Source organism: Rhinolophus sinicus, chromosome 16 (assembly GCF_057876585.1).
Source record: "Rhinolophus sinicus isolate RSI-liver-muscle chromosome 16, RSI-T2T, whole genome shotgun sequence".
Taxonomy (NCBI): domain Eukaryota; kingdom Metazoa; phylum Chordata; class Mammalia; order Chiroptera; family Rhinolophidae; genus Rhinolophus; species Rhinolophus sinicus.
Window position 1 is genome coordinate 120,147,157 of NC_142516.1, and position 25,851 is coordinate 120,173,007.

At 34.5% G+C, this 25,851-nt stretch overlaps 1 protein-coding gene across 1 annotated transcript; it reads left to right on the plus strand.

The window, feature by feature from the left end:
• The first annotated feature begins 536 nt into the window (after positions 1-536).
• FRG1 (FSHD region gene 1) lies at positions 537-16,307 on the plus strand. Its single transcript, XM_019738013.3, has 9 exons — positions 537-797; positions 2,927-2,997; positions 5,529-5,654; positions 6,443-6,500; positions 8,133-8,247; positions 10,566-10,670; positions 13,998-14,089; positions 14,909-15,019; positions 16,202-16,307. The coding sequence occupies exons 1-9, from the start codon at positions 736-738 to the stop codon at positions 16,236-16,238; spliced, it is 777 nt and encodes a 258-aa protein (XP_019593572.1). The 5' UTR covers positions 537-735; the 3' UTR covers positions 16,239-16,307.
• Positions 16,308-25,851: the final 9,544 nt, after the last annotated feature.

Below are 25,851 nucleotides of genomic sequence, written 5' to 3' on the forward strand. Positions count from 1 at the left end.
AAGATCCACCTTACACAGAAAGACTCCTCTGATTACATTAGTTTTCAATTTCAACTTCCCACCCCACCTCCACCCAAATTTCTACAGTACCTTGTGAAATCTGCCGCCCACATTTTGACACTTAATTATTTTTTACTTTATTCCCTAATTGTTTCCTGTAGTACATCACCCACGTCTCCCTAATTAAAACATTACAATAAACGTTTATGGAATTGAAATGGCTTGTAAAGCCGTCCAAGGCCAGATAATGGACTCGGCGGCGCCGGGCAGTCAGGCCCAGTCCGATGATTGAAGCACAGGGAGAGTTGATTGAGTCATTTCACCCTCTGGCTGATCAAACTGTCACTTCCTCCCGTGACCTAGCAGGAGGCGATCTCAACAGAGCCCTGAGAGGCCACCCACGGGTGTTAGACCCGCTACGACCAGCAGAGGGCGCGTCTCCTTCACATTCAGGAATTCTCACGATAGAGCGACGAACGTGACTCTTTCGGCCCTTTGCCGCTGCCGTAGCCCCGGACAGTAAACAGGAAGTAGAATTCTTCATCTGGGACCCAACATTCGGGCGAGGAAGACCAGGGCTTGTGGAAGGACGCTTCCACTGCTGCTGTTGCGTTTGCTTTCAGGGAGTCCGCGCTCGGTCTGCACTTGCCTGCCTCCCTCGCCCTTCCTGCCCCAGTCGAGGTATTTTATCCTGAGCCAGCTCGCATCTCTTTGTACGGAAGTGTCACCAGAATCATGGCCGAGTACTCCTATGTGAAGTCCACCAAACTCGTGCTCAAGGGAACCAAGGCTAAGAGGTAAGGCCAGGAGTTTGTGCGGAAAAGTCTTCCCCTCTTTTCTGACAAACGTCCGCCCTCCGACACCCCCGCGAGTCTCACGGCAGCCTTAGCTGCCATGTGGTCCCCCAGCCTTGGGCCTGGCTTCCTGGCCCGGGTGGACAGATGCGGCGGCGGCTCAGTCCGCCTGTACAGAGCTGGAGAGACAGGCCGCAGAGACGAGTCCTAGCTGTCGCGCCCCGAAGATGGAGGAGGCAGGAGAGCGAGACCAATAGCCCAGGAGCCACAATTTGGCTCCTCTGGTGAGCGCCCCCCGCCCCAACCTTCTTGTGGGTCTGCATTCGTCTGATGACGTAGGTCATAACAGTAAGTTCCTTTATTAAGGATACTTATTTTCACCATTGTCTCCTTCTCCCTCTAAAAATAACTATTGATTAATTTGTAATGCATTATGCAGATGTAGATTTTGATAGGGATTTGGGCTCGAATCTGGACTCCACCAGTTACTACTTTTGTGATTTGGCAAGTTCGTTAATATCTTTGAGCTTCCATCTACTCATTTATTAAGAGGGATTAATGATACTCTAAAAGGATTATTATGAGGATTAAATGAATTAACGTGTGCAGTAAATAATGATTGTTAGATTTTTTTTTAGGGAAAGATATTTGCCCACTCTTCCTGGTCTCAGTGATAAGAGTTTTTGCTGCTTATAGTTGAGAGGGAAAAGTGTCAAGGAGCAAGCTGAAGCCCTTGACAACTCTGCCTAAGGGTCTGGCATCATTAGAAATTTATGCTGAATAAGTCTGAAACTTTTACTGTATGAATTTTGCTGGCAGGAGGGAAGATTTAGCTTCTGAAAACGTACTTTATGATGAAAATGCAAATAAGTGTATCTTCTTGTAGTTGTAACTTGATCATGATTAATACATATATAGCACTTTTATGTGCCACAAACTGCTCTAAGCACTTCATATATTAACTTTTTAAATCTCTCCTGGAATTTTTTTCTATTCTTGAGATATTCAGATATCATAAAATTCAACCTTTTAAAGTACAATTCAGTGTTTTTCAGTATATTGACAAGGTTTCCACTGTCTAGTTGCTGAACATTTTCAACACCTCAGAAGGAAATGCCTTACCCATTAAGCAGTCACTCCTGCTATTCTCTTACCCCCAGTCCCTGGCAATCACTAATCTGCCTTCTGTCTCTGTGTATTTGCCTATTCTGAATATGTCATATAAATGGGATCATACACTATATGGCCTTTTGTATCTGGCTTCTTAGCATAACATTCTCAAGGTTGATCTATGTTGTAGCATTCCTTTTATGCTGAATAATATTCCACTGTATGGATATAACTCATTTTGTTTATCCATTCATCAGTTGATAGAGCTTTGGGTTTTTCCACTTTTGGGCCATTATGAATAATGCCCCTATAGATATTCTTCTACAAGTTTTTGTGTGGAAATATATTTTCATTTCTCTTGGTTATATACCTAGGAGTAGAACTGTTAGGTCATACAGTAACTCTGGCTTTAACTTTTTGAGGAATCCCAAGCTATTTTCCAAAGCAGCTGCACCAGCAATGTATGAAGGTACATGCTCTTAATCCTCACAGTGACTTTAAGAGTTGGGTTAAATTACCCTCCTTGGGGCGGCCGTTAGCTCAGTTGGTTAGAGCTGGTGCTCTTAACTACAAGGTTGCTGTTTCAATCCCCACATGAGCCACTGTGAGCTGTGCCCTCCACACCTAGATTGAAACAACTACTTGACTTGGAGCTGATTGGTCCTGGAAAAACACACTTAAAATAAATAAAAGTTAAAAAAAAAAATTATCCTCACCTTACAGGTAGGGAAACTGACTGACAGCTTAAGTAAATCACAGACCTAAGAAGTGACAGAATCAGGATTTAAAATGAGGCAGGCTGGCTCCAGAATCTGTTCTCTTAATTAACTATAATGTAATATGTACAGGATCAGAAGGGACTTCTCAATGTTAAAGTAAGAGGTATATCAATGTAAATCATTATAACTCAGTAATTTGTAAATCAACGTACAGCTTAAAAGATTCTTCCAAGATTCCATCTCGTGATATTTAATATGCAAATCAATATATCTAAACTCATCTATATAAATTATCTCCTATAGTAAGAAGAAAAAGAACAAAGAGAAGAAGAGAAAAAGAGAAGATGATGAAGAGACCCAACTTGATATTGTTGGTGAGTCAGTTTTCTATATTTTATTCTGAGAAAAGTTAACATTGGTTGAGATCCCTTTAAGAATATTTTCCTAGTTAGACATAAGTAATTAAAAGAAAATGGAAGGAATTTATGACCTATTCATATTTGTCTTAGAGTGCTCAAGTATTATGTACAGTTCTTCTATTCTCTAACACAGTAGATGTCCTTGATGCCTTTTCTTTATTATGAGAACAAAACACAGAGGAGAGGAAGCATCGCTCCGATTTAACAGGTGCCATTAGACTACTTAATAGCCCAGAGAGTCTAATATATAATTTTAAAGGTCTGATATAGGTAAATATTATTTAACCAAATATATTTTACAAATTACAGTAAGTCCTCACTTATCCTTATAGATAGTTTCTTGGAAACTACAACTTTAAGCAAAAGGACATACAGTATAAAGAAACCAATTTCACCTTAGGTTAATTGATAAAAACAAGACTGGAGTTCCAACAGCATATTTCTGGGCACAAAAACATCACCAAACTTCTAAATAAAGACCCCAAACACTTCTAATATTAAACATTGAAAAAAATGTGAGCTACACATACGTTTAAGAAAGATTAATAAAAACAAGTAAGATATTTATTTTCCGCCCCTGGACAGAACACCTTTCCATTGCAGGGGCACCCACACCCACACTCAATCATATGGGGACAATGTAGACACACCAGTTGACATAATGTGTGTATCTTTGGGATATGGGAGGAAACTGGAATATCGGAAAAAATCTATGTAGACATGGGGAGAACACGCAGACCCGGTACAGACAGTGTGGCCCTGGCCAGGAATCAGTTTTGTTTTCTCACCAGCGTTACAAAGAAACAACATTATTCGAGGACCTACTGTATTTTCTTTCAATGTGTATGCATTTTAATTGTAGAAGCCAGTGACTTGTATATCCCTAAAAGAAATAGTCACAGTAAAAATAATTATTTTGTGTACTATGAAATGAGTGAAAATCTTAAACAGAAGAAAATCAATGTAGCCTATAAAGGGTACCAGAAATAAACTGATTTAAACATACTTAAACAGCCTGTTTTCCATTTAGTCCTATCCTTTCCACACCTATACTTTAAAACAATTATTTCTGTTAAAACTTGGCACGTTACATTTTTTAACCTTCATAAATTATGTCTCCTTTACGTTTTATATGAAATTGTATAAAGCTAATATTCTAGAAAAATCTCACATATTTTTGAATAGCAAATCAACAAATCTAAAATTAGGGTAAATATCTTGGGTAGATATCTAGGTGTAGAATTTCTGTGTCAAACGATACGTGAATATTCACCTATATGAGAAACTGCCAAAGATTTTCTAAAGTGATTGTACCATTTTACACTCCCACCAAGAAAGTATTAAAATTCTGTTATTAGTCTTTTCCCTCAGTCTGGGGTTTGACTTTTCATGTTCTTAATGGTGGTTTTTGTTTTGTTTTGTTTTTGGGATTTTTTTTTTTTTTTTTCAATAAGCAGAAGTTTTTACTGTTTATAAAAAAGTTTTTAATTTTTGTGATTTTTTTTTTCCCTATTATGGCTACCACCTTATTTCTCCATTCTAAGAAATCGTTGCTTGCCCCAAGGTCACATTGATGTTCTCAACATTTTCTTTTAAAGGCTTCATAGGTTTGGTTTTTACATGAGATCTGTGACTCATCTCACATTAATTTTTGGTATGGTGCGAGGTAGGGGTTGGGGTTCTTTTCTTTTTTTTTCATATTTGTAGCCAGTTGCTCCAGCATGCCTGTTGAATAGACTTTCCTCTTCCCCATTAAACTGTTTTGGTTTCTTTGTCAAAAAATAGTTGACTTTATACGTATGTGTTGGTCTATTTCTAGACTCTGTTCCATTGGTTTGTCTATTGTTCTATTGATATATTTGTCTTGATTACTGTCACTTTAATAAAGTCTGGAAATCAGATGGTGTGAATCCTCCAAATTTATACTTCTTTTTCAGGATTGTTTTGACTATTGTAGATTATATTTCCATACAAATTTGTAATCAGTTTTTCACTTTCTACAGTAAAGCCTATTGAGTTTTCTAGAAGAATTATATTGAATCTGGGGAAAATTGACATCTTAACAACATTGACCCTCAATAATTTGCAATTTTTAGTGTAGCGGTCTTCCATGTCTTTTTTAAATTCTTAAGTAGTTTTTAATTTTACACTACTGTAAATAGAATTTAAATTTTTTATTTTTGAATTGTTTGCTGTTAAGATATAGATACGCAACTGATTTCTGTATATTGACCTTTAGCCTGAGATGTTATTAATTTAATGGATTGTATCAATGTCTATCCTGATTTTGATATTGTACTGTGAACATCAAAGTCATGCAAGATGTTATCATTGAGAGAAAGTAAGTAAGGGGTATACAGGATCTTGGTATTACTTCTTACAACTGAAAAATAAAAAAAGTTTTAGAAAGTAAGTTATAACAACAGCAACAAGAACCTTGTGTCAAATCTAAAACATACATTTTAAGTACTAACTCTCTTTTTTAGGAATCTGGTGGACAGTTACAAACTTTGGTGAAATTTCAGGAACCATAGCAATTGAAATGGATAAAGGAACTTACATACACGCACTTGACAATGGACTTTTTACACTAGGAGCGCCACATAAAGAAGGTTCGTATCTGATAGAAGTGATGGAAGGGAAAAAGTTACTTAAAGTATATATTTTATTGAATTTGTTCACTTAGGCCAAATTCTGACTAATCTCAAGTATATTCCAAAGGAATGGATCCATTGCATTTGACTCTTCCACTTTTTTTCCTTCATCTATGTTTACCAATTATTGGCAACTCCCTCTTTCCAGTATAAGCATTTGAAATCATTCTTTATAGTTCAGAAAAGTATTTATGGAAATCAAAAATAATATGATAATTCAAATAATATGTGCAAAGAAAAAACCTGGCTGAGTCAAAGATTTGAATTCCTATATTCAGACGTTTTGCCAAAACTAACCCGGAGCATGGTTAACAATTTAAAGTGTTCTCATTCCCTTTTAGCCCATCAGAGAAAGCATTAATGAGATATGAAGTAATTAGAAGATAAAGAGCTATATATTTTGGTCTGAATGGCCATCCTTTGAATAAATTAAAGCATTAGTTTTTTTAAAAATATTAAGTGCTTATTTGTCTACATACTGACTGCATTTTAAAACAGACACACACAAAAATACTTTGGAAGCGACTAAATAAATACCATACTGACCTATCTTATTGAGTAAAACTAACACTGTAGTTATAGAAGAGAAAGATCTTGATAATATTAATACTATAATTCTTATATTTAATTTTAAAAGAAAGACTTATTTTTTAAGTTTTTAAAACTGTTTAATAGCTAAAGAGTATCTTTACATAATTATTTATAACAAATGTCAGATTTATTTCAAAATATTTTTTCTCCTGTAGTTGATGAGGGCCCTAGTCCTCCAGAGCAGTTTACAGCTGTCAAATTATCTGATTCCAGGTAAGCCTGAGTTGAACTTACAATTAATAATCTTTTATTTCTTTAATTTCATTCATTAAAAATTCCAATGTCTAGCTAACATAAGCCCACAGAGTAATTTTGATTTAAAAAACAATTTTTTTGAAAAGTGTATTTTGTGACATTTTAAAAATAAAACATTATTTATATATCCAGTAGATATTTAGGCATTATTAAATTACATTTGCAATAAGTGTGTCTTTATAAGAGAATTAAAGCCCCAGATAAAAGCGTACATTGATTCCTAGCAGTATATATTACTATGCTGGAAAAAATGAAGATTAATAATGTCACAGAGCAAATAAGATATAGATTAGAAAGACGTGAAGAAAACAAACATAAGACTCTGCTATTGCTATGATATATAAACTCACTGGTCAGAAGTCAAGGGACAAACAGGATTATAAAAAAAAGGAATATTGTTGAAACCCCCACAGAGTGTCACATAGTCATAAAGACCAAAAGAATTTATTCACTATGTTTACAGTCATTTTATAAGCTGAGCTTTTTTATTCTCAGTGCAAAGGCACAGAATGATACTTTGGGTAGTAGATATAGAAATTGAATTTCAGTGTTTTAGTAATTAGCTACATCAACATGATAATAACTCATATTATCATTAGTCTATAAATGAGTATAAATTCAATCCCTGGCATCACAGGGGATTGGTAAGCTAAAACATTAGAAATCATATTTTTTTCTTTGAAAAGCCTCAGTAGAGATTATTTCTATAGTTTCTTTGAATGGCCAGTAAGTATGGTGAATGACTTTTAAAGGACAAAGGCAGAAGAAGAAATATCAATAAATACAAACTTCTTTATAGTTGAAAACAAAAAATATAAACAAAATAGTCAAATGAGGAAAATATTTTCAGCAAAAATTTTCAGGCAGTGAGTTTTTGCTCTCCCTAGGTATGTATAGGATTCATATGTAACACTAAGAAAAAAAATAAGACCCCAGTAGAAAAATGGAGAAAAAGATAATTTAAAAACTAAAAAGAAAAAGAAGTACAAATGTCACTCAAAATAATTAAAATGCAAACTAAATAGGATACCATTATTCCCATATCAGATTTTCTAATTTTATTTAAAAGCCATAATGTTAACAGATCCGTGGTAAAAAAGATACTCTCCTAATTTGAGGTGAGAATGAAGTTGACACAAATGTTTTCTGGAAAGCAGTATAGCAGTATATAATAGAAGCTTTGAAGTTGATGCGCTTAGATCCAATAATTTCCCTAATAGGACTCTCTTCTAAGGATAAATCAGCAATTTTATGTACAGAAGAGGTAACAGCAGCATTATTTAAAATAGCAAAAAAAATAAGTTTTAATACATCTATAATAGAACATTATATATCTATTAAAAGTAGTATATTTGAAGAATAATGCATTTAGAAAAAATTTGCTAAGATATAATGCTTATACTGGAAAGCAGAATATCAAGTTACAGATATTGAATCACACTGTCCAATATGATAGCCACTAGCCACATGTGGCTTTTGAACATTTGGGTTATGGCTAGTCTGAATTTTTAATACACACACATACTATTTTTATGATCCATATTTAATTTCTCTCAGTTTTTAACATTTATCTATTTTATTAACCTGAAGAATTGCCCTGAAATCTGGCTATGGAAAATACCTTGGTATCAATTCAGATGGACTTGTTGTTGGGCGTTCAGATGCAATTGGACCAAGAGAACAATGGGAACCAGTCTTTCAAGATGTAAGTGCTATTATTATTTATAAAAGTTTCTTGTCAATGTAAGAAAGTCTTTGACAGTCAATGAGAGCATATATTCTAAAAAACCAAAAAAAGCAGAGTGCAATAATATAATGCATGAAATTGGAAAAAATAATTATGAACTCATTACCTTAAAAAGATCTCAAAAAATACTGCAACAAAAATAGCACTAGTACTTTGCCCATTGTCATTTCTGTACACTGTTAGTGCCTAGATTTGGGGCTCTTATTTTTCATTAAAGAACCAGGACTCCTCAGAGGGTGACCAATTTTACATCCTGGGGCAAGGAAAATAGGATAGTTCAGGAATATCTTCTTCTTAGCAGAAATTAAGGATGCTTTCAAAAACATTAGGGACTATGGTAAGAGGACAGTGGAGCAAGTTTAAGGGGATGGCCATCGGCCAAGTTGTGACAGTTTGTGCATAAAATAAAATAGTGATAATAGTTCATTGAAATTAATTTAGTCTGTAAACATTTTTGAGTTCATAATGAAGCTCACAGAGAAAAGCAAATAGTGTACAAAACATAGTTTTAATACAAAAGAAGGAATATATATTAATTTTTATTAATTTTAGTAAATACGCAATTTGCAATATATTGATATTTTGTTTAAGTCTATGTCTGTTTATTCAGAATACGTAAGTTCCATTTTCAGTTTGTCTGAGCAGTAAAGATTGAACAAAAATATACGAGAGCTAAACTCCTAAAAGGTAGATCCTATATCAAGAACAGGAAGGACTAGAGGACATCAAGTGGAAGAGGAGGAGTTTGGTAGTTGGGTAGCACCGGTGCTAATAGACAATAACGAATTCAAAATAGGATCCAACAGTGTTTTACAAGATGATAAATTAGCTAGTCACCCCTCAAAAGAGGTTATTACTTAGATTTGTTCCCTCATCCCCTAGAACAAAATCTTCAGTGACTACTCCAATCCAGTAAGAAAAATATTTTTATATTGCAGCCCAGTACGCACATAACGTATAAATGAAGTAAGAATTGTACAATACTTACTTATCTACATATTTTGCACTCTGATATAGTCTATGCTATCTTATCATCTTATCTCTTTTACTTTCTTCCTTCCCCCCCCCAATTCTGGTCAGCACCCACTAAATCGATTTCATGAACCACTAATAGATTGCAACCCCTGGTAAATGATCCTACTAAATTAATGATATATTTATCATGAAAACTGTATCAACACAAAAGGCCAATATATCATAAGGTCAGGATGAGGAATCAGGAACTGCCATTCATACAGAACTTTAAGGAACTTCATTTCACTTTATTTTTGGGGAAGACACAAAGTTTTAAAATTTTAAATGTAAATGAAAGAGACAAAGGTCCTTGATGTGACAAGTAAACTTCACTGCAAAAAGTGACTCAGCTGAAAGATCAACAGCACAGGGTTAACTCATCTTGGACTCTATAGCCATATCCATGCTCACCCAGAGTCATCCAGATCAGAAAACCCAGCCCTTGCCACCTTGAATAAGAAATTAAATCCGATCCATGTTATTAGCACTTTTGTAACTGGATCTGATATAAGGTTTTTAACACATTTTGTAATTATTGTATTTGTGAATATTTTGTCTGATGTTTAAGGTATTAAAAGTTTCCCAAAAGAAACAACATATACAAGTTATAATTAAACCTTTTATTTGTAAGGATATTAAATTTATAATCTAGGTTTAGATACACAAGAAAATTAGTTTTCAACGTTTTATTTATCAGAATCAGTATAATACATTGAGCATTAAACAACTAAAAATAACATGAATATTTCCACACACAAAAGTCCCTCAGATATTGATTCTTAAAGTTTTAACCAGTAAATTCAAAGGCACCAAAGGCTAGCTTTTATATGATACATTCTTATATTGTCTAATTATGAAGAAAAATTTTACTTAAATTTATTTTAAATATATTTGTATAAATTATTGTGCATTATATTTTTAATTGTCTTTAGAGTGATTTTTTTTTTCAAACTCAACTAAATTAGTTATAGCCTCAATAAATCCTTTTTTTTGATCAAAGGAAACAATTTTATTTCATCTAGTTAGAATTTACTCCTACTAATAGAATATACTGAAAATACTTATTGTGGTTATCTTTGAGAAATAAGATTATAGGTGATTTTAGTTTTCTTTTATATGTTTTTATTTTCCAGGTTTTCTCCATATTCTTTTTTCTGATTACTTTTAGACTCATGGGAAAAAATTAATTTAGTGTCAAGACGTAAGAATTCTTTTGTAGGTATTCTCATAACTATGTTTTGTTGTTCTTTTATTTTATTTAGGGGAAAATGGCTTTATTGGCTTCAAATAGCTGCTTTATTAGATGCAATGAAGCAGGTGATATAGAAGCAAAAAGTAAAACAGCAGGAGAAGAAGAAATGATAAAGGTAATCATGACTTTTTTCTATAGACTAATGTCACACATATGATGTGACTACATCTCTTTAAAATGTTTGAATGGTCATTTACTATTAAAGATTTATTTCATCACTTTTTATATTATGTTCCAAATAAGACTTATTTTCAATTATAAATTCTAAAACTGATGGCTTATTTGTGCCATGTGGTAGAGAAATTACTGTATCTGCGAGCTACCTTGCTATAATCTCCATGTATTAGTATCTTTTTCTGAATAGTTCCACATGCTTTTTAGGCCTATATTTTCTGTTTTTTTCCTTGCCTTCATTTTAAAATTTAATTTTTTAAATAGATGATATAGTCACATGGTTCAAAAATTTTTAAATATGTGCATATATAAACATGTTTCCCTTCCTTCTACACCCTTCTAGAGTTTCTGTGTAAAAATATGAATATATTTGTAATTTTCTACTTGTTTACAATAAAGTTAGCTTCCTTTACACACTCTTTTAGACATTGATTTTTTTTCCCTTAACATTGTATCTTGAAGATTTTCCCTTATCATTATGTAGAAAGTTTTCTCTCTCTCTCCTTTTTTAACAGCTATGTAATGTTCCATTTTAGGGACATACCATAATTTATTTAACAGGTTCTTTATAAATGGAAATTTAGTTTATTTCCAGTCTTTTGCTATTACAAACAATGCTGCAGCACATAACTTTGAATATGCACCATTTTGTAGGTGTGCAAGTATATCTGAGGATAAATTCCCAGAAGCAGAATTATAGGGTCAAGGGGTATAAGCATTTGTAATTTTGTTAGATACTGCCCTCCATAGTGTTGCACTAACTTATACGTGCTCCTACCAGCATGTGTGAGAAGGTTACTAGGTTGTTTTGAGTTTGTTTAATACCTGAGCATCTATGTTACTAGTCACTACAAAGTATAAAAGTCACAGCACTTTCAGAGTTTTAGCCCTCAGATTCTGGATCTTTTGATGAATAAGTAAAAGTCTTTTTTACATGAGAAACATGAAGCACATAAAACAAATTGTTTATAATTTGATATCAGTCACTAAGCTGGAAATAAAAGTTCCTTCTTCCAGGCTAAATTCCCCAATCCTATTCTTTGTTTTACTTCATTATAAACGTTGTTCAGACATCTTCATATCAAGGTAAAATTCTAAATAAAACTGCAAAACGGGTAAATCAGGTAGTTTTCTTAACTGGAATTTGATGAAGGCCTTTAAGGCTTAATAACTACTGCCTCCTTAATGCACTGTTTTTCTTTTTCTTGGCATTCCATTCCACTGCTGAACATTCTGAACCTTGCCTAATTTGGCTTTGCTGGGTAGTCACAGGTTCCAGCTAGTCTGATCCAAATTCATTGTGTGTAATGCTTTAGGGCGGGCCAGAGAGGAAGGCTCAAAGAAATGGGGTCAGGGAGGGTGAATGCCTTTTCTAAAGTGGCCTTAATCCGTATAAAAAGCATAAAATTCCATGCTGCAGGTTTTTCTACTACCAACATAATTGAAAAGCATTTATCAAGTATCTATACATGCTTTATGTTCTATGCCATATTTTGATTTTACTTTTTAAATGTTCTTGATTTTCATAATAGTCAGTTTTAGTCTTTTAATGTTCTTTGTACCTGGCAAAATATTAGTAATGTTTTTAAACAAGAATGATAATATCAATAACTCTTCATTTCATCATTTGGAGTTCTCACTGATGGAGAAATAAATACCATTCTAGGCAGCACAAAAATGAGAAATTTCAGTATGTCATCTATAGTTTTCTCCATTTGCTCCACCAAAGTCTCAAATAATTTTCATCTAAAACTTAGATATTCTTGTTATATTTTGAAAAACTTAGTCATATTTGTCTAGTACATAAACAAAACTAAAGCTAGTAGCTCCCCGCATTCTGCTGAATGGTACACACACACTGCCTTCTTTAATTTTCGTAATGTTCCTGTGAGATAGCTATTATTATCAAACTTTACAGATGAGGAGACAGCCTTTGACCCTCCTTATATCTGCACCTGTTTTGATCGATCATTTCATGAAAGTCCCACAGCTAGATATGGTAAAGACAGGATGCGTACCCAGGCCCAACTGACTCTAGAAACTACTCTGACATTCCTTCCATACCTCACTGCTTCTCAGGAAACATGTCATTAAAAAAGTGCTGGTGGATTTCTGACTTACCTGTTTTAAATTTTATTTACACTTAATTTATTGTATCATGTTTAAATTATTTTTCATCTGGATTACATTATAAAAGTATGATTACTACAAACGATGCAAATATACGTGCAGCACTTTGCACTTCTATGGGGGGAAAAACCACTATGCTGTATTTATCATTAATTAAAACCATTTTTACATGAAGTACCTGTCAAATTTCCCTGGGTCTGTTTGGTTAGTCAAGTTCCTGGAAGCTCTGAGCCATGATAGTCCAGGACTCTTTCCACCTTCGTTTTACAAAGCAGGCTCTGCTGGTCTGTGCCAGCCTCACTGCCTGGCCTTAGCTGCTACTTAGAACACACTTCCTCTTGCTGAAAGTAGTATTGTGTACAGGCCCTAGCCAGGAATTTCCCAGGTCTTCTAGGTCCCCTCTGACCAAAACTGCCACATGCATCATTGGCACATGCATTATTGGTCACCACTTTCTAAGCAGTCTTGGATTTGCACTCTGAGCCACAGAGATCACTTTGGAGATGTGGATCCTTTGAGTTGCAAACTGCCAGTTTCACGGCCCCGAATACTGTCCCCTTTTTTGCCCCTAATTGCTATGTCTTTGTCTGTTAATTTATGGCATGTGATAGTAAGTATCAGTTAAAACTTAGGGGACTATAAGGAGGATTTAAAAGTGGGGGATTCCAATTAGGTAAAAACAAATTGTGTTATGCTAGAAGTTTTAATATATTTGGTAGTAGCCTGTACAAAGTAAAATAGCTACTGTCTTAAACTTTCAATGTTATAAAATAAACACTATCTACCACGAATAATTTGGTCCTAGTGTATTTACTTTGAGGCCAAATTTATTAGTTAAATTATTTCCTGATTGCTCAACAGGAATCTGATCTGTAAAATGTTTCTCAAATAATTTTTTCTTTAGTGTTTCTGATGCAAGGGCTCTAGAAAAACATACAGTAGCAATTATTTCTGCAAATTACACATATATAAATAAAACTACGTATCTAGAACCTTTTACTGAATCTAATTGCTAAACAAGTCAGTTGTCTTCCTCTTTTGTATAAGAAATCAGCTAGAATGTTCTTATGTAGTAAGTAAAGTGGGGAAGGAGGAAGATTAATGTGTAACGTGTTGGGTTCTCCTCTACAATATCCAGATTAGGTCCTGTGCTGAAAGAGAAACTAAGAAAAAAGATGATATTCCAGAAGAAGACAAAGGAAATGTTAAACAGTGTGAAATCAATTATGTGTACGTATTCTTTTCCTTTTAGACCTACAGATTTGACAGTGAAGTGCTTCTCAAAGTGCCTAAAATAAAATACCTGAAGGATGGGACGAGGCAGCATAATGTAGACGCTAACTAAGATAAAGCGCTGAGCTAAATGCTTTTCTTTTCTCAAGCCTTCAGTTTTCCTAATTATCCTGCTAGCTTCCAAAGCTAGTCAGTTGGGTTCACCTATTCTCCCTATTAATTAATAGAAGGGCTGTAACTTGTCAGTACCTCCTGCCAACCAAATAGTGTTCCATGGCCACAGGGGACTCCAGTTAACATTCCCTGGTAAGTGAGGCTTGGTTTCTTTGGGGAGGAAGATACAGTGATGTATCTTGAATATAAGCAGATTACCTTTGGGAAGGAGAGAAAATTAAGAAAACTAATAAATCTAGTATTTGAGCATGACTTAGCTTTTGTGACAGTTTATATATCTCATTGACATGTATTTAAAAAAAAAAAGATGTCCAAAAAGTTTAATTAGCTGAATATTTCCTATTTTACTTGAATAATTTAATCAATTATTTAACTTGTGCTGTGTGGATTATGCTGCCCACTATTAAATATTTTTTTCTTTAAAAAAGAAAACAGAAATGAGGCTTTGTACAGCTACCCAAACAACTGCTCTTGATGGTGGGACACTAAGGTCATCTTTGTAGTTGAGAAACTGTATGTTTTTAAAGCAATACACTTAGATTTTTATTTTAATGAAAAACTTTTTTAAAATTTTAAGGTCATTTAGTAAACATGTATAATCAAAGTTTGAGATATTTTTCAAGAAACACATTTTCTTAACAGAAAGAAATTTCAGAGCTTCCAAGACCACAAACTTAAAATAAGCAAAGAAGACAGTAAAATTCTTAAAAAGGCCCGGAAAGATGGATTTTTGCATGAAACACTTCTGGACAGGTAGGTGTATTTTTACTTATTTCCAGCTGTGTTCAGTAGCCAATAGAAGTGGCATATATAAAACCAGTGTTCTTTTTGGATGACTATAGTTCTCAAATTTTGGTCTTTCTAATTAAGAATGTGGTAATTTTACCTAAAAAGCACATCATAAGTCTAGGAAAAGATCACCAAGATTCCAAGTGCCTGTATATTTTGTTGTAAGAAATTCAGGTTTAACTGAAACTACTTCACAACTTTATTTACCATCATCTTTTTATAACTGTTAGAACAAATCTAGAAAGAAGTAGTTTGCCTAATTTCAGAATTCATTAGGTTCTATTATAGTACAGGTTCCTAAAAATTAGATAAAAATAGTTTTAAAATTACTAAGTATAAAGTTAAATAAATTGAAGCACTTTTATTAAGTTGAATTCAGAAGTGTGAAGGATATTTACTATAATATATTGTTAATACTTGTTTATTACTGTTCTTAATTAGGTAAGTCATGTCTTAGATTTACAACATAAAAAAATAGGTAGAGAGGTTTAGCTCTGAGCTTACAAATATAAATCAAATATAAGTGCCAGACTGAAAGAGAATTTGGTAATCTCCTGCCACTCACTCAAGTCCTGTGTTGCAAAATTAGTCCTTTAAAACATTTCTTTACATTACTTGACAAAGATAATGCTTTATCATGTATTTCCTGTTAACTAGTTAATCAAGTTGTTACCTGACATCAGTAAATGATGTAAAAATTTTTTCTGCTTCAGCAAATTAGCATGTAGTATCTAGTTCTAAAAAATCAAGAAGATATAAAAATAGTTAGGTTATGAACTCAAAAGAAATAGAATAAGATCTATGTCCTGTAACTTATCACTTATGAAAATACAACATTGCCACCCTGTTAAATAGTTTGGGGCATGCTTAAATTCAGAGGTAATTAAAATTGCTATTGTGGATTGAAAAATGTTGCTTAGACAACATTTGTTAAAGATTAGAAAAAGACTTTCATAAGAATATAATCCATTTAGTATGAAACATAAAATTGAAAAGAAAAATTTTAATTAAAATATTTTACTATAAATTTTACAGTAGTAAAATCAAAATTGAGTTTGTAAGCATGAGCTTATATTTAGTAGCAATTGACTACATATAACATGTTTTACATAGATTAATTTTTATTATTTGTCTTTGTTTAAACAGGAGAGCCAAATTGAAAGCTGATAGATACTGCAAATGACCAGGATTTTTGTTTGTCTTCTCCTTTTGTTGTTTTTTTTTCCTGAATAAAATAATCCATGAAAATGTTTTTGCAGAGTTCTTGGGCTGTTAAGGAATTACTGCGAAACTAGTAGCTAGTTTAACCAAGATTAATCAAGTTCAGTCGAGATTCTGCATGGATGTACTTTTTAGTTAACTGCAGTGATTCACATGAAAATGAAAGAGCACACACTTAAAGTTCCAGAGTTGTTGTTTTTTCTGGATTTCCTGTCCTAAACATGAGGTACTACTCTATGCAACTGATATTTCTTGTGCAGCTTGTGGAATCTATCTCACTGCTTTACAGTCTTATTTTACATTATTGGATACAATAGATGCTGAATCAATACCTTTAAAAGGAAGTTAGAAACTCCCAATCCAGTCAGTCAGTGAGGCTTGGATTCTGCCTCTTAAATATCACCCAAACCACACACAAACCAAACACACATCAGAACAAGGGCTCTGAGCAGAGAGGAAGAAACCAGGCATTAATTAGGCAGTGGAGTGGGAACAAAAAACACCACAAAAGAGCAAGTAGGCTCAGAACAGAGGATTAGAGTAAAATTGGGGAAATCTCATTAGGCCAGTTTACCCACAATGGATATTACCTAATGCTTTCATCCTCGCTTGTGGGATGGGATGGGGGCTTTTAAAGAGGTTCAGACAATAAGTATTGCTGAGGTCTGCCATGCTGAGCCAATTTTATTCCCAGCCTGTCTCTTTCTGAGTTCTGAACACGGTATTTCAGATGTCATCTAACCCTGTGAGTGTTTCAGAGTCCAGGTTGTATATAAGATGCCTGGATTTCACTGGAAATTCCACTTCAAAAGGACTTAGGTTAGCTGAGGAATCTATGTTTTTTCAATTCCATGTTGATTCCAGTGCATAGTTGGGATTGAGACCTGGCCTAAGCTGCCGGACCATGTCTAGTTCTTGGCCTTTATATTTTATCTTGTCACCAACTCTAGAGTTACATGGCCCCTCCACAGCAAGGTAGCTAAGCTACCTTAGGAAAGAGCTCTTACTCTAGATCTAACCCTAACTCAACTCCAGTGCTAATAGCTGGATATTCCCCCTCTGTGTCCTTTGTTTCTGATTCTTAGATTGCCAACATGCTTGCTATGATTCTCCAAAGCGGTGGTTCTCAATCAGGTGCTACTTTGCCTCCCAGGGGACATTTCACAACGTCAAGACATTTTTGGTTGTCACAACTGGGGGGTGGGGGGAGGTACTACTAACAACTAGAGAGTTAAGAGACTAGCGGTGCTGCTAAAATCCTACTATGGCATTAATTATGCCATTATGGACATATAATTAATTATGGACAGGACAGCAGCTCCTCACACCAAAGAATTATCCAGCCCGAAATGCCAAAATTGCCAAGGATGTGAAACCTGCCCTAGGACTTAGTCTATTCTTTGCTTTTGCCAGATCCTCAACCCCTAAAAATAAATGGAAGTTCCAATTTATGTATATAAGAATTACTTAGGGTCCCTATAGATTTCCAAGACCCATCCCTAGAGATGCGGGCTTAGCAAGTCTAGGATTGAGCCCCAAAATGGACATTTTAACAAGCATCCCAGGTACGTCTGAAGCAAGTGATCTGAACCACACTTTGAGCAACACTACCCTCGAGATGGAAGTTTGCCTCCAACACTAGCTTGGTACCTGAGATCATCTGCCGCTGACCTGGAACATTCTGTCTGCCTGAATTTCTGAACCTGGTGCAGTCCTGGATTCCTCGTCACCATGCTCATTCACGTTCCCCCAGTTCCTGCCCCTATTCCAGAGAGCAGAACTACTTCCTGGCAACTAGAAAGATAACACTTAAAATATGCCTTGTCTGCCCTCATGGAGTTTATATTCTAGTGAAGGAGGACAACAAACGAATTTTTAAAAAATCACAGATGACAGATAAGTGTTCCTTCCCTGTTTCTATCATTGCACTTCATACAAACCCCCATTACAGCACTGAAGTCAGTCAGGGAGCGTGGCAGAGGTCCAGACCGAATGCATCTAAAAATTGTCATCTGGGTCACATTTTTTTATCTTACACGTAAGGATATCGTGAGACATTTTGTTTAAAGTGCTATTGAAATCTGCCCAAGCATTTGCCTGAAATACCAGTCTAGTAACTTTGTCTAAAAGTAGGTTATATAGAGAAAGACAAATATATGATTTCACTTATATGTGGTATCTAAAAAACAAAACAAACACTCATAGGTACAGAGAACAAACTGCTGGTTGCCAGAGGGAAGGGGGAGGGAGTACAGGTTAAATAGGTGAAAAGTACTAAGAGGTACAAACTTCCAGTTACAAATAAGTCACGGGATGTAATATACAGCATAGAGATTACAGTCAGTAACACTCATAACCGTATGGTGACAGATGGCAACTAGACTTAAGGTGATTATGTAATGTATGAAAATAGCGAATCACTATGCTGCACACCTGAAACTAATATATTGTATGTCAACTATAATTCAATTTTTTAAAAAGTTTAAACAATAAAAGCACTAACCAAAGAAAAAACCCCACACCCAGTTTCGACTGCTCACATTTTCCAGATTAGATGATTTCAGTTTTTCTATTTTCAAGTTTATTGACCTATTTTTACCATCTCCAAACTGCTGTTAAACCCATCTGGTGAGTTTTTAATTTCAGATACTGTTTTTCCCTTCTAGAATCCACTTAATCCTATTATTGTTGTTAGTTTCCTTTTCCCCCTGCTCAAACTTCCTACCCATTCATTAAAAGGGTTTGTGGGGGGAGAGGAGATTTTTGTTTGGGGACAGAGTTATAAGAACTAACTTAAAAATCCTTGTCCACTAATTTCACCATCTGGTCACCTGGGAGTCGGTCTCCACTGATTGCCTTTTCTTTTGAGCATGTTTCTTCCTATGTCTGATATAATTAGATTGTATTCTGGACATTGTGAATAAGACATTGTAGAAACTGGATTCTGTTCCTCTGAATTGTTTGTTGGTATAGTAGGCAGTTAACTTGCTTGATCTCAACCTGCAGATTCTATCTCCCCTTTAGGTAGCTGAAATCTCTATTCAGTTTTTTGTTTCAGCTGGGTTGTTTCAAGTAGGGCAGAGATCAGTGAGATTTGGGCAGTGTGGCTCCTTCTGGCTCCCCCCTTTCCAGGATTTCCTCACTTTCCAGATTCTTTGGTCACTCTCTCCTCTGATTTCCTCAACTAGTAAAACTTAAGGTTTTATATATGAGTTTTAATTACTCTTTGTGGTACTTTCCGCGGCCTGTTCTAAGTAGAAAGAGTTAAAAATATGATTCCCTTCTTATTAGTGTAACTCCTCTCAAGTTTCTGCATGCTTTTGGTCACTCTCCCTTACCTTTAGGTAATTTTTGCTATTTTGTCCGAAGTTTAATTTTTTGTGTGTGAGGTTAGTCTAGCACAAGCCACTGCACCATGACTCGCTCGAACTCTTACGTTAGTTCCTCGCTCTCTCTTCCCCAAATTGAGGCCCTGCCTGGGCTTTCCTAGACACTGATAGAAAATTCTAACATCCTACACAAAAATGTTAATAAATCATTAAAATAAATGGAGTCATCCATCCATCTTAAAATAGGCCTGAATCCTAAAATGGACTCAGCAAACCAGATAACCCAGCACCCACACAAATACTATGGCGTTTCTGGGTCAGCCCTCGTGTGGACACTCATCAGTACTTGGCTTCAACTCACTGCAGGAAATACATTCAACTCAGTTATTCTAAACTCATGACACAGAAGACCCTAATAAAATATGCTAGCTTAGTATATTTTATTAACCAAGTTGTTATGCATGATAGCTTTCATAACTGGCATGAGAAATCAAAAATGACTTTCTTTTCATGATATTGTTCTTTTATGCTATTGTCAGAATCAATAACATTAGCCTGAGGGGGTTAATGCAGGTAAACTCCACTAACATTTTTTTCTGGCTCACACATACTGAAATCCATTTCATTTAATGAAAAGATTAAAAACAAAAAAGAATAATTCAATACTTTTATTTCCCCTTTCCTCACCTACCTATTATTTCAAAATGTTTTTAAAAATGCATATTTAATAAAGGGAACTTAATGGTGTTAAGGCATGTTTTGCTTTTTGACATTTGACATTTCTGTATACTATACCCCAGGAAAATCTGTGGCACCATTTAGTATAATTGTTTAATTTTACGTCACTGGGATACTTGTCTTAAATATTACTGAGGTTTATTTTCTATGATGGACAAACAATATGTGTTCTTTCCATTAAGCCTCGTGTTTCAACCCTGCCTTTGTATTTCATAAAGAATATTTTCAGAGCGTATAGCAAGGACTTACAAATTAAAATCTGCAGGTTTTTTTTTCACAGCATATTACAAATCTAAAAAGGTTTTGCAATCCTGTTTTGAGTTCCTAGTAGAGAACCAGGGGTGTAGCACTACTTGTTAGAGTTTATTTTTCCATCATGCAGTTTCCTATTTCTGGTCCTCAGATACTAAGTGGAATGTAAGGAAGAGAACAAAGTAAACAAAGCACAACTCTTTATTCCTTTAGAAAAGTGGAAAGTTAATTATAAGTAAGACTCCAAAGTAAGAAATCAACTCATAACTTCTAACCTTAGTTCCCTGTCACCTGACAGGTACATAGAAAATGTACAGCTGCAGCAAATCACATAGAAAGAAAAAAGGATAATGAATACCAATGCTTTAAACGTCTAATGTCTTACTCTTTTTCTTTATTAGCCCTTATACCTGTATCATTATTAATCCCTATTTTCTTATCTTGTTGCTAAATATATTCTCCCAAGGCAGCATTTTTTTCTTTTTCTTTTATCTTTTTTATTGATACTAGAAAAACAAAAACAAAAACAGAACGAAAACCAGGGCTATACCTAGGTTCAGGGAAGTCAAAGATACTATTTAGTCAACCACCAGCACTCATTCAGTCTGATGCTCCCTGTGTATGTAAAATGGCTTTCTAAAGTGTGGTGACTTGTTTGGAAATCACCAGCAGGCCTCAGACCAACCTAGGTGTCCCACAGTTCCTTAGCCCATAAATCCTAGTTTACATCAGCTTTAAAGCACAGCAGCAGGAATTGATTGAATGTATCCCTTTCTATTGTTGTTTAGGAAAATAATTTCCCCAATTGCCTACAGAAACAGAACCTTCTTGCGTGTTTCCTTATTCTTCATTTTTAGCCCAAAAATCCTCTCTAGGAGGCCTTCTGTATATCCCATCACTGCCTCTTTAACCTCTTCCCACTCTGCACCCATGATTACCAACTTTTCTTTATCCATATTCCTTTGACTGCCATAACTACATTCCACCCCTGTGTGTTCTTTCACAACGTAGAGAAATAGGCAAAGACTTAGCTGAAGGGTAAACAAAAATTTCCAATAAACAAATTTCCTCTTGATTCTGCCATGAAAATGCCCTTCCTGATTTATCCCAAGGTGAATTCCGCTCTCATTCCAATGCACCAGAGTTGGAGAATCATATACCATGGCCCCAAGTACCAGTTTTGAAACTCCTCATTGTCCCTACCCATTAACTTCGTCCTTGAAGCACATACCATCCACATCCATTATCATTACAATTCTGCATTGTTCTTCATCAGTGTCCTGGACGCACCTGAAACCTGGTTCATAGTCTTTCTCTTCATTGAGTCTCCCATCCTCGGTTTCATTGACTGCAGCATTCACGCTTTGACCTTACATTCAGCTGCCTTAAAAATTCTGTCACATCAACTCACCTAATTTTTTACTCCACCTTAACTACTGACCAGCTTAGTTATACATTTTGCTCTTGCTACACCTTCTTCCTAGGTTAGAAATCCTCTCCTCTAACTCTGAATGACCCCTTTGAATTTTGCTGTTCAAACCCTTACCCAGTGCACTTTTCATTTTAAAAAGTTTTGAAATGTACTTTATCAGTTTTAAGTCCTCTGTGTTATAACAGATTTAATTTTCTTGTAGTTAGGGTTTTATTTCTAAACTTAATAAATTATTTTCTTTTTAATACATTATATAATTTAATAGTGATTGAGTTCATAGACTATAAAGTATCATTTTTCAATCCAATGTTAATATTTTCCTACCGTGTTTCCCTGAAAATAAGATCTAGCCAGCCAATCAGCTCTAACGCGTCTTTTGGAGCAAACATTAATATAAGACCCGGTCTTACAATAAAATACAAGACCTGGTCTTATAATATAATACCGGGTCTTATATAAATTTTTGCTCCAAAATATGCATTAGAGCTGATTGTCTGGCTAGGTCTTATTTTCAGGGAAACATGGTATATAACAAACATATTACTTCTAAGAAATTCCACGTTTTGCCGTGTTCCAACTGTAATCAGGACCCTCAGTTTTCTCTTTAATATTAGAAAATTGTTGATCAATTTGCCATATGGTGTAAATAATAAGTGAAAGATGAAAAGTCATTGTATATGTCTGGGGACACATTTACTACTCTTTCTTCTTACCTACCCCCATTACTGCAACTCATACATATGTAGGAGTTGGAGGGATGGTGCTGACAGACCTACCATTTAGCTACACAGAGTCCCAAACTAATCAGTACTAAATGTACTGACTTCTCTTTTCTTCTTTCCTGAGAATTCTCCTCTCACTCACATCAAACCCAGGAGGAGTGGGGGAGAGTCACCTTTATTTTACAAAAGCAGGTACAGCAAGCAGATAAGATACCATGAATGGCACTCCTTATTTAAACAACTAATATACTAGATAAAATATTTTTAAACACCACTCATGTACATGAAAGTAAAGAATCTGCAGATATCAAACAAAGAGAAAACAGGAATCCTCAGAGACAAATGAGTACCAAAGGTAGCTCTCACCTGAAAGTTTCTGCCAAATCCTGCAGACTTTCAGCTTTCGCTTTGACAAATGCCCAAGATACTGGAGGTAGGAGCCTGGACTCACCCAGGAGGAAATGTATGACTACATTCAGGGTAACTGTGCATGAGAAATTTTATTACAGAATGGGGTAATAAAGCAATATTTTGTCTTATGCTTGGCACTGAGTGGAAAGGAAGGGGAAAAAAACCTTTCTGAGATGTACCTATAAGTGGGTTTGTGACCCCTAATCATACTACTTCTGATTAAAAAAGAAAATAAATCTCAAGGAGAGAATTCTGTTTAAAGTTGTGTCAATTGGTTCTGCCTTTCTGACCTTAAATCCTATCCAAAAATATGTCAAAGAAAATAAGCTCACAATCAAAATTAAAAATTCACAGAGAAACGAGGCACCATTAGTGAGAACCAAAAAAAAGTAAATAAATACAATAAAATAAAAAATGCAGAATATTAAATAATTACATTTAATATGTTGAAAGAAATAAAACAAGACAGAATATAAACAGGAAATATGAAATTATAAAAAGACTAAGCAGATTTGAATGAAAAAAATAATTAAAAATTCAGTGGATGGATTAAACATCAGATTAAACACAGCCAAAGAGGGAATTAATGAATTAGTAGATACCTGAATTAATGAAATCAAATATAGCTTACAGAGACACGGAGATGGAACATATGATAAAATAAAGATTAGGAGACACAGAGAATGTAATGAGAATGTCTAATATGTGCCCTGTTGAACTAGAAAGAGATAATAGATGTAGGTAATAGAAAAAAATGGGACAAAGGTAATAGAGATAACAACTGAGAATTTTTCAGACATCCCAGTGAATCCCAAGAATGATAAATAAAAACACATACTTAAACACATGGTGGAACTGCAGAGCTACATACAAAAAAGTTTCATCTTAAAAGCAGCCAAAAAGAAAAGAGTCATCACTCGCAAAAGTATAGTAATTCAGCTGATTGCTGGCTTCTCACGAGCAGTTATGAAGCCAACGACAACAGAAGAGTATCGTCCATGAGCTGAGAGAAAATAATTGTCATCCTAGAATGCTACACTCTATGAAACTATCTTTCAAGAAAAAGACAAAAAAAGCACTAAAACAAAATAAAGACATTGTCAACAGGAAATAATCGAGAAAATGTATCACAATAGATCATTCTTAAAAGAAATTAAAACAGATAAAGTCTAGGCAGCAGGAAAATGATCCCAGAGGGAAGGACAGAGATGCCAGAAGAAATGTTAAGCAAAAGTATTGAAGATAATTGGTAAAACTGACTGTATATAAAAGAGCAACAATAATGTTTAATTTGTAAAAGGGATGTTAAAACTAAATTATTAGATAATGGCATTTAACTGGGGTGTAGGACTTAAATTATTACAAGGTCATTGGTTTGTTTAAGAGGAGGAAAAAATGTTGACTAACTTTAGACTCTGTTAAATAGGCAAATTAAAATACTTAGGGTAACCACTAAAAGAAGACAAGGAGCATATATCATCCAACAAGCAGAAAAAGACATTAACTCAAAAGAAGGCAAAACAGAGAAAAAAGGGGAAAGCACATAATACAATGGCAGAAATAAATGTGAAAATGTTAGTCATCACAATGAACATAAATGAGCCAACTGCTCCAAAAGTTTTCAATTGGATTTTTAAATACTGAGCAAAAATCGTTTAAAGAAACATAAGAATTCAGAAAGTCAGTATATGTAAAAAAGATATGCTAACAAAAAAACATTATAGCTATGTTAGTTACAAATTCAAAACAAGAGGAATTATAGACATAAACCAGGTTACTATATAATGGTAAAAGAGTGATTTCCAGAGGGTAAGGGGGGTGGGGGGTGGGAGATGAGGGTAAGGGGGATCAAATATATGGTTGTAGAAGGAGAACTGACTCTGGGTGGTGAACACACAATGGGATTTATAGATGATGTAATACAGAATTGTACACCTGAAATCTATGTAATTTTACTAACAATTGTCACCCCAATAAATTTTAAAAATAAATTTAAAAAAAAAGAAAGTGATTTCACTATGAAGATAAAACAGTTCTAAACTTGCATGCATCTAATAACAACCTCAAAAACTGAGAACTACAAGGAAAAACTGGCAAATCTACCATCACTGTAGGTATGTAGCTTACCTCTCTCAATAATTAATAAATCAAGCAGACAACACTCAGAGAACTGAACAGTATAAACATAAAGTGTGACCTAAAGAATATATAAAGAACATTTCACACAAAAATTGACTCCACCCTTAGCCATAGTTAGCCTCCAAAAATAAAAAAAGGAACAAAAAAAGACCATATATTCCTCAAAATGCAATGAATTATTGAGAAATCATAACAAACGATAACTTATAAAGTTAACTGATATTTTGCAAGTGATTCCTATCATTGACATAGAGTTGCCTCCTTTTGAATTTATGGAAGAGCACTAATTTCTTTACCATTCTCCAATATACTAACCATAAAAGAAATACATATCATATAGAGAAAACCATCAAACAGGCAAAACTACTCCCTCTTGGAATTTATATTATAGAAATTAACACAGAGCTAAGGAAGAAAGAAAGTTCAAGCACACATGGAGTGTTTTTAAAAGATAAATTTAAAATTCTCCACATTTGGAAAATTTTTTAAACATACATTTTAAAAAACTCATAGGTCAAAGAAGAAATCAAATTAAAATTATAAAATCATCCA

Bases quoted from the DNA above. Each gene is read 5' to 3' on its own strand.
- FRG1 (XM_019738013.3), top strand. From the start codon at position 736: ATGGCCGAGTACTCCTATGTGAAGTCCACCAAACTCGTGCTCAAGGGA. The intron at 2,998-5,528 runs GTGAGTCAGTTT...TCTCTTTTTTAG, and splicing joins GACCCAACTTGATATTGTTG to GAATCTGGTGGACAGTTACA. The intron at 10,671-13,997 runs GTAATCATGACT...TACAATATCCAG, and splicing joins GAGAAGAAGAAATGATAAAG to ATTAGGTCCTGTGCTGAAAG.